Genomic DNA, 14,240 nt, shown 5'->3' with positions numbered 1-14,240 from the left:
TAATAAACTGTATGGTTTCCTGAGTCGTAGTGGGAGGACCACACAACATGTCATCTGTAGTCTAATAAACTGTATGGTTTCCTGAGTCGTAGTGGGAGGACCACACAACATGTCATCTGTAGTCTAATAAACTGTATGGTTTCCTGAGTCGTAGTGGGAGGACCACACAACATGTCATCTGTAGTCTAATAAACTGTATGGTTTCTGAGTCGTAGTGGGTTTCCTGAGGACCACACAACATGTCATCTGTAGTCTAATAAACTGTATGGTTTCCTGAGTCGTAGTGGGAGGACCACACAACATGTCATCTGTAGTCTAATAAACTGTATGGTTTCCTGAGTCGTAGTGGGAGGACCACACAACATGTCATCTGTAGTCTAATAAACTGTATGGTTTCCTGAGTCGTAGTGGGAGGACAACACAACATGTCATCTGTAGTCTAATAAACTGTATGGTTTCCTGAGTCGTAGTGGGAGGACCACACAACATGTCATCTCGTGACTTCAAGTTGACTTCGATATGATGGTTATTAAATCAATATTTGTGCATTTTACAGACACAAAAAGGTCCCACCATGTCGAATGAACAAATGATCTGTCTGCTAACTGTTTCCATCACAACTGTCATGATAAAAAAATTCAAAAATGTATACGGTTTGACTGTGGAAGGAAACCTGGTTATTGACCGTGTTTTAGAGTGAAGGGGAGAAGAGAACAGCAGAGAAGAGAGGAGAACAGAAGAACAAGGGAAGAAGATGAGACTAGACATGAGACAGGTCCAGAGGTAGGTCTCACCTCTTGGTCAGGTAGCTGGTAAAATTCTTTCCAAACCCGATGACGGCCCAGTACTCTCCGTTATAGGCCCCTGCAAAAGCCTCAGCATGGGACAGGTTCACCTAGGGCAGGGAGGGACAGGGGACACCATCAGTGACTATAGCTAGGTCTTAAATTATACCCTATTCCTCCATCTAGTGGACTAAGTCTGACCAGCAGGACAGTGTTACACCCTATTCCTCCATCTAGTGGACTAAGTCTGACCAGGAGGACAGTGTTACACCCTATTCCTCCATCTAGTGGACTACTTCCCAGTGAGCACGGTCCAATGCCTTTGTCCATTGATGTTGAAATTACTTTGAAATTTGGTCCGTCTGCCCTGGCTTTGATTTCAACAACCACAGACAACGTTTTCTGGTCACCTCTGTACACGCCTTAATTTCAACGTCCAAACACATCCGGTCCAGACTCAATTTGGTCCCAAAAAAGTATACTGTACAGTACTGCACTGTACTCTACTGTACTGTCCACACTTGTGAAACAGACATTATGATTGGTTAAGATTTGGTCCGGTTCAGACCAATCAAATGTGGTCTTTATTTGGGGGGCGCAGCTCATTAGAATAATGTTCATTTCCAGATTTCCATTTTGGTAATTCAGCAGACGCTCTTATCCAGAGAGACTTTCAGTCAGAGCATTCAACTAAGGTAGATCAGTCAGAGCATTCAACTAAGGTAGATCAGTCAGAGCATTCAACTAAGGTAGATAAACAATCACATATCACAGTCAAAGCAAGACAAAATGCACCTTGTTTAAATAAAGGTTACCTTTCTTTTTTTTTTAAGTCCTAAAGAGATTTACAAGGTTATCAAAACGTCACCCCAGGGTAAGAATACATGAAACACAGCCCTTATTCGAAGTGTTTCTAAAATCCCCTATGGGAAAAATGAATGGTGGGAAAATGATTGGAACCATTTCCCTGTTTGACCGCTAGATTTTATGGGTATTATGACTCATAATGTGGTACTCTATACATCTTTTAGACGTAATTTTGTTCACGGGATTTTGACCAGGAGGACAGTGTGGTAGACACAATTCCCTTTAAAGGTGAAGTATGGAGTTGGCTCTGAAAGTGCTTGGCTTGTTTCTGTACAGACACACAGCACATGAAAGTGTTTTTGGAATGATAAAGAGCAGAGCAGAAGTGAAACCAGCTACCTAGAGGTAAACAGGGACTGAGTGTAGAGTGTAACTCTTCCTACTTCCTCTTTTAGGTCGTGCCCCTCCTCCACAACAAACTCTGTCTGACCCCTTAATACCGAACAAACGGACATTTAGTTTGCCTCCAGACTGAAACAGGGAGGGACTACCTGAACTTGTCCAATAAGAAACGCTTGTTTTTCCTTTTCCGTGGCAAAACGCTTTGCTACGGTATGTACTAATGAATGCCACCCAGTTGATTGGTCCAGTACCTGTTGCACGCTGGAGTTGTCCAGGAAGGAGAGCAGGGATTGGCTATAGGAGCTGGAGGAGGTCTCATTGTTGACCACAGCCACCTGTATTCCTTTGGGGTCTCCTCCGATACACAGACACATCAGAGAGATCTGGATGACTGGCAGCAGGAACTGGAAACACAGGGACCTGGACAGATACCAGACACTGGGTCAAATACTATTGGAAATCTTTCATTCTCATTCTACTACTACTCCTCTTCGTCATCATCCTCTGCCTCCTCCTCATCATCATCCTCACCACCACCATCATTAAAATCGTTATCATCCTCATAAACACCATCACCCTTCATCATCATCACCACCACTACCATTAGCACTACCACCCTTCACCCCCCCACCACCACAACCATCATAATCCTCACCACCATCATCACCCTTCATCATCATCACCACCACTACCATTAGCACTACCACCCTTCACCCCCCACCACCACAACCATCATAATCCTCACCACCATCATCACCCTTCATCATCATCACCACCACTACCATTAGCACTACCACCCTTCACCCCCCACCACCACAACCATCATAATCCTCACCACCATCACCCCCTTCATCATCATCACCACCACTACCATTAGCACTACCACCCTTCACCCCCCCACCACCACAACCATCATAATCCTCACCACCATCACCCCCCTTCATCATCACCACCAAAATCACTATCACCATCACTATCACCACCATCATCATCCTCACCCTGGCATTCTCTTCATCCGCACCGTGGTCTTGATAATCAGAGCTGCGATGTTCCTCCACTTTGGCATCACATGCCTGACTCGTACCTTCCAGTCCGCTACACACACACACACACACACACACACACACACACACACACAAGCAGCAATGTGCAGCAATGTTCGTCTACAGTGTAGTGTCTATACAACCCTACATTTACCTGAGTATATACAGTATAGTGCCCATACAACCCTACATTTACCTGAGTATATACAATGTAGTGTCCATACAACCCTACATTTACCTGAGTATATACAGTATAGTGTCCATACAACCCTACATTTACCTGAGTATATACAGTGTAGTGTCCATACAACCCTACATTTACCTGAGTATATACAGTATAGTGTCCATACAACCCTACATTTACCTGAGTATATACAGTGTAGTGTCCATACAACCCTACATTTACCTGAGTATTTGGGCAGCTCTTCTACTGGTCCCGATCCGGCTCCCAGGATTGGTAGACTCTCGTCCCGGCCGCTCTCGAATGATTGGCTGCACTCTAGGACCCCGCCCAGAGGGGAGGTGCTGTGTTTGGAGCCCACCTGGTCTGAGGTCTCACACAGCTGCAGGAAGGCTTTCTCCAGGGTCTGCCGTGGGTGGATGGGGCAGTAGAGGAGATAGACAACACAGTCAAGGGTTTATATGATCAGTGGTCAACACAGAAAGCAGTCAACACAGAAAGCAGTCTCACATAGCTGAAGGAGTCTACAGTGGGTGGGTGGATGGTAGGAGGCAATAGGGTCAATGTAGGGCTACTGTCAGCAGGACTGTTGTCTAGTGGTGATAAAGGGTTACTGTTGTCTAGTGGTGATAAAGGGTTACTGTTGTCTAGTGGTGATAAAGGGTTACTGTTGTCTAGTGGTGATAAAGGGTTACTGTTGTCTAGTGGTGATAAAGGGTTACTGTTGTCTAGAGGTGATAAAGGGTTACTGTTGTCTAGTGGTGATAAAGGGTTACTGTTGTCTAGTGGTGATAAAGGGTTACTGTTAACAGGACTGTTGTCTAGTAGTGATAAAGGGTTACTGTTGTCTAGAGGTGATAAAGGGTTACTGTTGTCTAGTGGTGATAAAGGGTTACTGTTGTCTAGTGGTGATAAAGGGTTACTGTTGTCTAGTAGTGATAAAGGGTTACTGTTAACAGGACTGTTGTCTAGTAGTGATAAAGGGTTACTGTTGTCTAGAGGTGATAAAGGGTTACTGTTGTCTAGTGGTGATAAAGGGTTACTGTTATCTAGTGGTGATAAAGGGTTACTGTTGTCTAGTAGTGATAAAGGGTTACTGTTGTCTAGTAGTGATAAAGGGTTACTGTTGTCTAGTGGTGATAAAGGGTTACTGTTGTCTAGTGGTGATAAAGGGTTACTGTTGTCTAGTGGTGACAAAGGGTTACTGTTGTCTAGTGGTGATAAAGGGTTACTGTTGTCTAGTGGTGATAAAGGGTTACTGTTGTCTAGAGGTGATAAAGGGTTACTGTTGTCTAGTGGTGATAAAGGGTTACTGTTGTCTAGTGTTGATAAAGGGTTACTGTTGTCTAGAGGTGATAAAGGGTTACTGTTGCCTAGAGGTGATAAAGGGTTACTGTTGTCTAGAGGTGATAAAGGGTTACTGTTGTCTAGAGGTGATAAAGGGTTACTGTTGTCTAGAGGTGATAAAGGGTTACTGTTGTCTAGTGGTGATAAAGGGTTACTGTTGTCTAGAGGTGATAAAGGGTTACTGTTGTATAGAGGTGATAAAGGGTTACTGTTGTCTAGTGGTGATAAAGGGTTACTGTTAGCAGGACTGTTGTCTAGAGGTGATAAAGGGTTACAGTTGTCTAGTGGTGATAAAGTGTTACTGTTGTCTAGTGGTGATAAAGGGTTACTGTTGTCTAGTGGTGATAAAGGGTTACTGTTGTCTAGTGGTGATAAAGGCTTACTGTTGTCTAGAGGTGATAAAGGGTTACTGTTGTCTAGTGGTGATAAAGGGTTACTGTTGTCTAGTGGTGATAAAGGGTTACTGTTGTCTAGTAGTGATAAAGGGTTACTGTTGTCTAGTGGTGATAAAGGGTTACTGTTGTCTAGTGGTGATAAAGGGTTACTGTTGTCTAGTGGTGATAAAGGGTTACTGTTGTCTAGTAGTGATAAAGGGTTACTGTTGTCTAGTAGTGATAAAGGGTTACTGTTGTCTAGTGGTGATAAAGGGTTACTGTTGTCTAGTAGTGATAAAGGGTTACTGTTGTCTAGTGGTGATAAAGGGTTACTGTTGTCTAGTGGTGATAAAGGGTTGTCTAGTTACTGTTGTCTAGTGGTGATAAAGGGTTACTGTTGTCTAGTAGTGATAAAGGGTTACTGTTGTCTAGTGGTGACAAATAAAGGGTTACTGTTGTCTAGTAGTGATAAAGGGTTACTGTTGTCTAGTGGTGATAAAGGGTTACTGTTGTCTAGTGGTGATAAAGGGTTACTGTTGTCTAGTGGTGATAAAGGGTTACTGTTGTCTAGTGGTGATAAAGGGTTACTGTTGTCTAGTGGTGATAAAGGGTTACTGTTGTCTAGTGGTGATAAAGGGTTACTGTTGTCTAGTGGTGATAAAGGGTTACTGTTGTCTAGTGGTGATAAAGGGTTACTGTTAACAGGACTGTTGTCTAGTGGTGATAAAGGGTTACTGTTGTCTAGTGGTGATAAAGGGTTACTGTTGTCTAGTGGTGATAAAGGGTTACTGTTGTCTAGTGGTGATAAAGGGTTACTGTTGTCTAGTGGTGATAAAGGCTTACTGTTGTCTAGTGGTGATAAAGGGTTACTGTTGTCTAGTGGTGATAAAGGGTTACTGTTAGCAAACCAAAAAAATAAACTGGACACAAAGGCAACAGTCAAGAGTTAAAATGGTAAGTCATCAACACTGTTTGGGGTCAACACTGTTAGTCAACACATGTTAACATTTCACAAAGCTAACAACCCTATTAGCCAACAAAAATGCTAGACTTCAACACTGATAGATGTCAATTCTATTTATTAGTGGTCCACTCCGTCAGCAGTCCACTCCGTCAGCAGTCCACTCCGTCAGCAGTCCACTCCGTCAGCAGTCCACTCCGTCAGCAGTCCACTCCGTCAGCAGTCCACTCCGTCAGCAGTCCACTCTGTCAGCAGTCTACTCTGTCAGCAGTCTACTCTGTCAGCAGTCCATTCCGTCAGCAGTCCACCCCGTCAGCAGTCCACTCCGTCAGCAGTCTACTCTGTCAGCAGTCCATTCCGTCAGCAGTCCACCCCGTCAGCAGTCCACTCTGTCAGCAGTCCACCCCGTCAGCAGTCCACCCCGTCAGCAGTCCAATCTGTCAGTAGTCCACCCTGTCAGCAGTGTACTCCGTCAGCAGTCTACTCCGTCAGCAGTCCACTCTGTTGTAGGGTACTCACCGGTGCATTGTGCTGTTTCATCATGGTTTCTGGATGTCCCTCGGCCAACAGTCGGCCATTCCTCATCAGACCCACCTGGAGAGATAGAAAACAGCAGGGTTATTTACAATGGAGTTGAGGAAGGAGGCGAGGAGAGAGGACGTGAGGAATCAAGGAAAGATTAAGAAAGAGCCTTAGTCATGAGTGTTCCTGTAGGACAGGTCTTAGTGTGACAGGAGAGATATCTGCTCATGGTATAATTATATCACTAACGTCAGGTGGTGAAGGCTCAGGCCCAGTCATCATGTCACCTATGTCCTTGTTGGTTCTATCTCTGTGAACACTGGAGCCGTGTAGCTACTGAGGGAGGGGCCTGATTCAGTCGTGGAATCATATCAAACATTGTGGAAAAGTCACCACATTGGGTGATACATAACTTTCTCACTGTAAACTGAATAAAGACATGATTAAAATAGTGGCTAGAGAGTAGCTATCCTCTATCAATCTTCCATCACCTTCCAGTTGTATATCTCCCTTAAACGTGTCTCTCCTGTTAAACTGTCTGTTTTTCCAAATCACCTTTCACCTCATTTATGAAGAAGTTGTCTGTTGATTGTCTTATCTGGAGATGACCTTGTAGCTGGAGATGACCTTGTAGCTGGAGATGACCTTGTAGCTGGAGATGACCTTGTAGCTGGAGATGACCTTGTAGCTGGAGATGACCTTGTAGCTGGAGATGACCTTGTAGCTGGAGATGACCTTGTAGCTGGAGATGACCTTGTAGCTGGAGATGACCTTGTAGCTGGAGATGACCTTGTAGCTGGAGATGACCTTGTAGCTGGAGATGACCTTGTAGCTGGAGATGACCTTGTAGCTGGAGATGAGCTGGAGATGACCTTGTAGCTGGAGATGACCTTGTAGCTGGAGATGGACCTTGTAGCTGGAGATGACCTTGTAGCTGGAGATGACCTTGTAGCTGGAGACCTTGTAGCTGGAGATGACCTTGTAGCTGGAGATGACCTTGTAGCTGGAGATGACCTTGTAGCTAGAGATGACCTTGTAGCTGGAGATGACCTTGTAGCTGGAGATGACCTTGTAGCTGGAGATGAGTAGCTGGAGATGACCTTGTAGCTGGAGATGACCTTGTAGCTGGAGATGACCTTGTAGCTGGAGATGACCCTGTAGCTAGAGATGACGTTGTAGCTGGAGATTACTTTGTAGCTGGAGATGACCTTGTAGCTGGAGATGTTTGTAGCTTGTAGCTGGAGATGACCTTGTAGCTGGAGATGTTTGTAGCTTGTAGCTGGAGATGACCTTGTAGCTGGAGATGACCTTGTAGCTGGAGATGACCTTGTAGCTGGAGATGACCTTGTTTCTCAGCTCTCTGAACAGATTTCTGTCCACATGTTTTTAGTGATTTCTTCCTTTCTATTAAACCCTGATTTTACCAGTCTGTCATTTAACCAAGGTAGGGTATTCTTTCTCTTACATGTTATTGTCTTAGTATAGTTTTCTTTTTAAGTTAGTGAGCGTTGTTGTTACCTCACAAGTATTTAAATTGGAACTCTGTTTTGTAAGCGTTCTTGCAATCACGGTTAAATTACGATCTGATCTCAGTTATCAATAGTTTGATTATTCTCCCCGGTTTACTAGAAAGCATTAGGTCTAATTAGGTATTTGTTGATGTTGTTATCTGCATTGGGCCATTGACAAACTGATGACCAACAAGATGTTTATAATGAAGCCATGAGTTCTTATGGATGAATATAACACAGAGGTAGTAGTGTAGAGTAGAACACAGAGGTAGAACTGTAGACTAGAACACAGAGGTAGAACTGTAGACTAGAACACAGAGGTAGAACTGTAGACTAGAACACAGAGGTAGAACTGTAGAGTAGAACACAGAGGTAGAACTGTAGACTAGAACACAGAGGTAGAACTGTAGAGTAGAACACAGAGGTAGAACTGTAGAGTAGAACACAGAGGTAGAACTGTAGACTAGAACACAGAGGTAGAACTGTAGAGTAGAACACAGAGGTAGAACTGTAGACTAGAACACAGAGGTAGAACTGTAGAGTAGAACACAGAGGTAGAACTGTAGAGTAGAACACAGAGGTAGAACTATAGACTAGAACAGAGGTAGAACTGTAGACTAGAACACAGAGGTAGAACTGTAGACTAGAACACAGAGGTAGTAGTGTAGAGTAGAACACAGAGGTAGAACTGTAGAGTAGAACACAGAGGTAGAACTATAGACTAGAACAGAGGTAGAACTGTAGACTAGAACACAGAGGTAGAACTGTAGAGTAGAACACAGAGATAGAACTGTAGACTAGAACACAGAGGTAGAACTGTTGAGTAGAACATAGAGGTAGAACTGTAGAACACACTTTGTGGTGATAGAATGTGCCCTAAATACAGTTTGAATACATTACACAGGTGGTACAAGGAACCTCTGTGTCCCAAATTGCACCCTATTCCCTATATAGTGCACTACTTTTAACCTGAGCCCTATGGGTCCTGGTAGAAAGTAGTGCACTATAATAATAATAATATGGTGCCATTTGGAACATAGAGAGTCTTATCAGTGTGTTTCCAGTCAGATCTGTGTTGAGTGTGAGAAGCTAAATGCAGAATACAGTACTATGCACTTCACACTACTTTCACTTCTGCCTTAGTGGTTCAGCAGGACAATGGAACTGGCTACAATAGAGAAGTGAGAACTGATCCATCTCTCTGGATAACAACATCTGCTAAATTACTCAGATGTAAATGTCTGTCTCGTGGTAATAGGTCAGAGGGGATGGAATACAGTAGGCAGAAGTTGTCTAAATGTCTGTCTCGTGGTAATAGGTCAGAGGGGATGGAATACAGTAGGCAGAAGTTGTCTAAATGTCTGTCTCGTGGTAATAGGTCAGAGGGGATGGAATACAGTAGGCAGAAGTTGTCTAAATGTCTGTCTCGTGGTAATAGGTCAGAGGGGATGGAATACAGTAGGCAGAAGTTGTCTAAATGTCTGTCTCGTGGTAATAGGTCAGAGGGAATGGAATACAGTAGGCAGAAGTTGTCTAAATGTCTGTCTCGTGGTAATAGGTCAGAGGGAATGGAATACAGTAGGCAGAAGTTGTCTAAATGTCTGTCTCGTGGTAATAGGTCAGAGGGAATGGAATACAGTAGGCAGAAGTTGTCTAAATGTCTGTCTCGTGGTAATAGGTCAGAGGGGATGGAATACAGTAGGCAGAAGTTGTCTAAATGTCTGTCTCGTGGTAATAGGTCAGAGGGGATGGAATACAGTAGGCAGAAGTTGTCTAAATGTCTGTCTCGTGGTAATAGGTCAGAGGGAATGGAATACAGTAGGCAGAAGTTGTCTAAATGTCTGTCTCGTGGTAATAGGTCAGAGGGATGGAATGGAATAAATGTCAGTAGGGGGATGGAATACAGAGGCAGTTGTCTAAATGTCTGTCTCGTGGTAATAGGTCAGAGGGAATGGAATACAGTAGGCAGAAGTTGTCTAAATGTCTGTCTCGTGGTAGGTCAGAGGGATGGAATACAGTAGGCAGAAGTTGTCTAAATGTCTGTCTCGTGGTAATAGGTCAGAGGGGTCTCGTGGTATGGAATACAGTAGGCAGAAGTTGTCTAAATGTCTGTCTCGTGGTAATAGGTCAGAGGGGATGGAATACAGTAGGCAGAAGTTGTCTAAATGTCTGTCTCGTGGTAATAGGTCAGAGGGAATGGAATACAGTAGGCAGAAGTTGTCTAAATGTCTGTCTCGTGGTAATAGGTCAGAGGGAATGGAATACAGTAGGCAGAAGTTGTCTAAATGTCTGTCTCGTGGTAATAGGTCAGAGGGGATGGAATACAGTAGGCAGAAGTTGTCTAAATGTCTGTCTCGTGGTAATAGGTCAGAGGGGATGGAATACAGTAGGCAGACGTTACCACTAACCACTGATACCTCAGACACAGGGTCAGATATGTTCCAACCCTATATTGATACAGCTCTATGGGGGCTAAATGTAATCTGATCTTAGATCTGTATTATAAAGGACATCTAAAGCGCGTACCAAAAGGCACCCTATTCCCTATTTAGTGCACTACTTTTGACCAGGGCCCATTGAGGCAAATAACCAGATATACTGTGAAGACTTTCTCCTTTGGTTTTCTGTACATTGTCACATTCTGACCTTTATTTCCTTTGTTTTGTCATGATTTAGTATGGTCAGGGCGTGAGTTGGGTGGGCAGTCTATGTTTGTTTTTCTATGATTTGGGTATTTCTATGTTTCGGCCTAGTATGGTTCTCAATCAGAGGCAGGTGTCATTAGTTGTCTCTGATTGAGAATCATACTTAGGTAGCCTGGGTGTCACTGTGTGTTTGTGGGTGATTGTTCCTGTCTCTGTGTTTGCACCAGATAGGACTGTTTTGGGTTTTCACATTTCTTGTTTTGTTAGTTATTTCATGTATAGTTGTCTTTATTAAAAACATGAATAACCACCACGCTGCATTTTGGTCCGCCTCTCCTTCAGATGAAGAAAACAGTTACATACATATTCACATCAGTTATTTACAGACCATCTACTGTATATTCTAACTGTATGTTTTTTTTCATCTGCTTATGAATCAGCTTACGAATCAGTTCATGAAATCTGCTCATGAATTTGCTCATGAAATCTGTTCACGAAATCTGTTCACGAAATCTGTTCATGAATCTGCTCATGAATTTGTTCATGAATCTGTTAAGAATACAATATGAGCAAGCATATGGATCTTAAACAACCAGTTTGCTCAAATGAAGCTCTAAGCAGATATGAACAAATAAGGCATGTAAATACTGTAGTATTCAGTAATGTAGTTCATGTGGTACAGGACTAAAACATCCCCTCAGTACTGTAGTTCATGTGGTACAGGACCAAAACATCCCCTCAGTACTGTAGTTCATGTGGTACAGGACCAAAACATCCCCTCAGTACTGTAGTTCATGTGGTACAGGACCAAAACATCCCTCAGTACTGTAGTTCATGTGGTACAGGACCAAAACATCCCTCAGTACTGTAGTTCATGGTCTATGTGGTACAGGACCAAAACATCCCCTCAGTACTGTAGTTCATGTGGTACAGGACCAAAACATCCCTCAGCACTGTAGTTCATGTGGTACAGAACCAAAACATCCCTCAGTACTGTAGTTCATGTGGTACAGAACCAAAACATCCCTCAGTACTGTAGTTCATGTGGTACAGGACCAAAACATCCCTCAGTACTGTAGTTCATGTGGTACAGGACCAAAACATCCCTCAGTACTGTAGTTCATGTGGTACAGGACCAAAACATCCCTCAGTACTGTAGTCCATGTGGTACAGGACCAAAACATCCCCTCAGTACTGTAGTTCATGTGGTACAGGACCAAAACATCCCTCAGTACTGTAGTTCATGTGGTACAGCACCAAAACATCCCTCAGTACTGTAGTTCATGTGGTACAGGACCAAAACATCCCTCAGTACTGTAGTTCATGGTCTATGTGGTACAGGACCAAAACATCCCCTCAGTACTGTAGTTCATGTGGTACAGGACCAAAACATCCCCTCAGTACTGTAGTTCATGTGGTACAGGACCAAAACATCCCTCAGTACTGTAGTTCATGTGGTACAGGACCAAAACATCCCCTCAGTACTGTAGTTCATGTGGTATGTGGTACAGGACCAAAACATCCCTCAGTACTGTAGTTCATGTGGTACAGGACCAAAACATCCCTCAGTACTGTAGTTCATGTGGTACAGGACCAAAACATCCCTCAGTACTGTTCATGTCTATGTGGTACAGGACCAAAACATCCCCTCAGTACTGTAGTTCATGTGGTACAGGACCAAAACATCCCTCAGTACTGTAGTTCATGGTCTATGTGGTACAGGACCAAAATCATCCCAAAACATCAGTACTGTAGTTCATGTGGTACAGGACCAAAACATCCCTGTAGTTCATGTACAGGACCAAAACATCCCTCAGTACTGTAGTTCATGGTCTATGGGTACAGGACCAAAACATCCCCTCAGTACTGTAGTTCATGTGGTACAGGACCAAAACATCCCCTCAGTACTGTAGTTCATGGGGTACAGGACCAAAACATCCCTCAGTACTGTAGTTCATGTGGTACAGGACCAAAACATCCCTCAGTACTGTAGTTCATGTGGTACAGGACCAAAACATCCCTCAGTACTGTAGTTCATGGGGTACAGGACCAAAACATCCCTCAGTACCACATCCTTCATGTCTGTCCCCTTCACCACTCTTATCACATTTCATTTCCTCACTGAGGAAAAAGGCTGCTCAGAAACAAACATCATCTCAGAGGAAAACCAGGAAAGAGGTTTTACAGGAACCTAATCTGTAGATTTACAGAGCAGTAGCTCCTAGGCATTAGACTTTGAACCCGTCAGGATAGGGAATGAACACTACTAGTCTGATGGAGAACATGGTGAGGGCCATACAACTGGAATAGTGTATACAACTGGAATAGTGTATACAACTGGAATAGTGTATATAACTGGAATAGTGTATACAACTGGAATAGTGTATACAACTGGAATAGGGTATACAACTGGAATAGTGTATACAACTGGAATAGTGTATACAACTGGAATAGTGTATACAACTGGAATAGTGTATACAACTGGAATAGGGTATACAACTGGAATAGTGTATACAACTGGAATAGTGTATATAACTGGAATAGGGTATACAACTGGAATAGTGTATACAACTGGAATAGTGTATACAACTGGAATAGTGTATATAACTGGAATAGTGTATACAACTGGAATAGTGTATATAACTGGAATAGGTATACAACTGGAATAGTGTATATAACTGGAATAGCGGATACAACTGGAATAGTGTATATAACTGGAATAAAACTGGAATAGTGTATAACTGGAATGGTGTATATAACTGGAATAAAACTGGAATAGTGTATATAACTGGAATAGTGTATACAACTGGAATAGTGTGTTCTGATTGAAGACAACCAGACCATTGACGCTGTGACACACACGCAGACCCATAGTGCACCTCTCCCCCCTTTCTAAAACGGTAAAACACAGAAGAACTACAGGAACTACCAAAGGACCCATTGTTTCTCAGCAGAGGGGACCTCATAATTGCCTGCTCATAAAGTATTTGAGGAGGGACTGTCAGTTAAGCTGTGTCTGTTTCCCATTTCCTCTTATGACAACAGATCAACAAGGCACAGCATTCACAGAGGAGCATTTGACAAAAGGACTGTGTGTGACAGATTGAGTGTCTTACCACGTTGGCTTGCCTGGCCTCCTCTATGTAGTGTCTATCAGTAGGTAGCTGTCTATCAGTAGGGAGTTGTCTATCAGTAGGGAGTTGTCTATCAGTAGGGAGTTGTCTATCAGTAGGTAGCTGTCTATCAGTAGGGGTTGTCTATCAGTAGGTAGCCTGGCCTCCTCAGTAGGTAGTGAGTGGTAGCTGTCTATCAGTAGGGAGTTGTCTATCAGTAGGGAGTTGTCTATCAGTAGGGAGTTGTCTATCAGTAGGTAGTTACCATGTATAGAGACTGTATCTTACCACGTTGGCTTGCCTGGCCTCCTCTATGTAGTGAGTGGTGATGACGACTGATACTTTTCCAGTTTTCACAATCTCTACTAGATGCTGCCAGATCCTACAGGGACACATGACACAACTCAGTTTAAGGGCAACATCCTATGGTCCCAAATGGCACCCTATTCTCTATAAAGGGCACTACTTACCAGAGCTCTATGAGCCCTGGTAGTGCACTATAAAGGGCACTACTTACCAGAGCTCTATGAGCCCTGGTAGTGCACTATA

General features: G+C 43.4%; 1 protein-coding gene across 6 annotated transcripts in view; it reads right to left on the bottom strand.

Annotated features, from left to right (window-relative positions):
* The window catches only part of abch1 (ATP-binding cassette, sub-family H, member 1), a 51,043-nt gene that overhangs the window by 21,478 nt on the left and 15,325 nt on the right, over window positions 1-14,240 (bottom strand). For all 6 annotated transcript variants that reach the window (XM_042315636.1, XM_042315637.1, XM_042315638.1 and 3 more), the window contains 6 exons: window positions 13,980-14,073; window positions 6,420-6,494; window positions 3,444-3,624; window positions 2,993-3,089; window positions 2,246-2,414; window positions 795-895 (listed from right to left, as the gene is read on the bottom strand). In XM_042315636.1, the coding sequence (XP_042171570.1) occupies window positions 795-895; window positions 2,246-2,414; window positions 2,993-3,089; window positions 3,444-3,624; window positions 6,420-6,494; window positions 13,980-14,073 (717 nt within the window). The remainder of the gene's footprint in view (window positions 1-794; window positions 896-2,245; window positions 2,415-2,992; window positions 3,090-3,443; window positions 3,625-6,419; window positions 6,495-13,979; window positions 14,074-14,240) is intronic.

This window comes from Oncorhynchus tshawytscha, unplaced genomic scaffold (genome assembly GCF_018296145.1).
Source record: "Oncorhynchus tshawytscha isolate Ot180627B unplaced genomic scaffold, Otsh_v2.0 Un_contig_4883_pilon_pilon, whole genome shotgun sequence".
NCBI lineage: Eukaryota > Metazoa > Chordata > Actinopteri > Salmoniformes > Salmonidae > Oncorhynchus > Oncorhynchus tshawytscha.
Note: the sequence above shows the minus strand (reverse complement) of the source record. Positions and strands in the feature narration are given on the sequence as shown.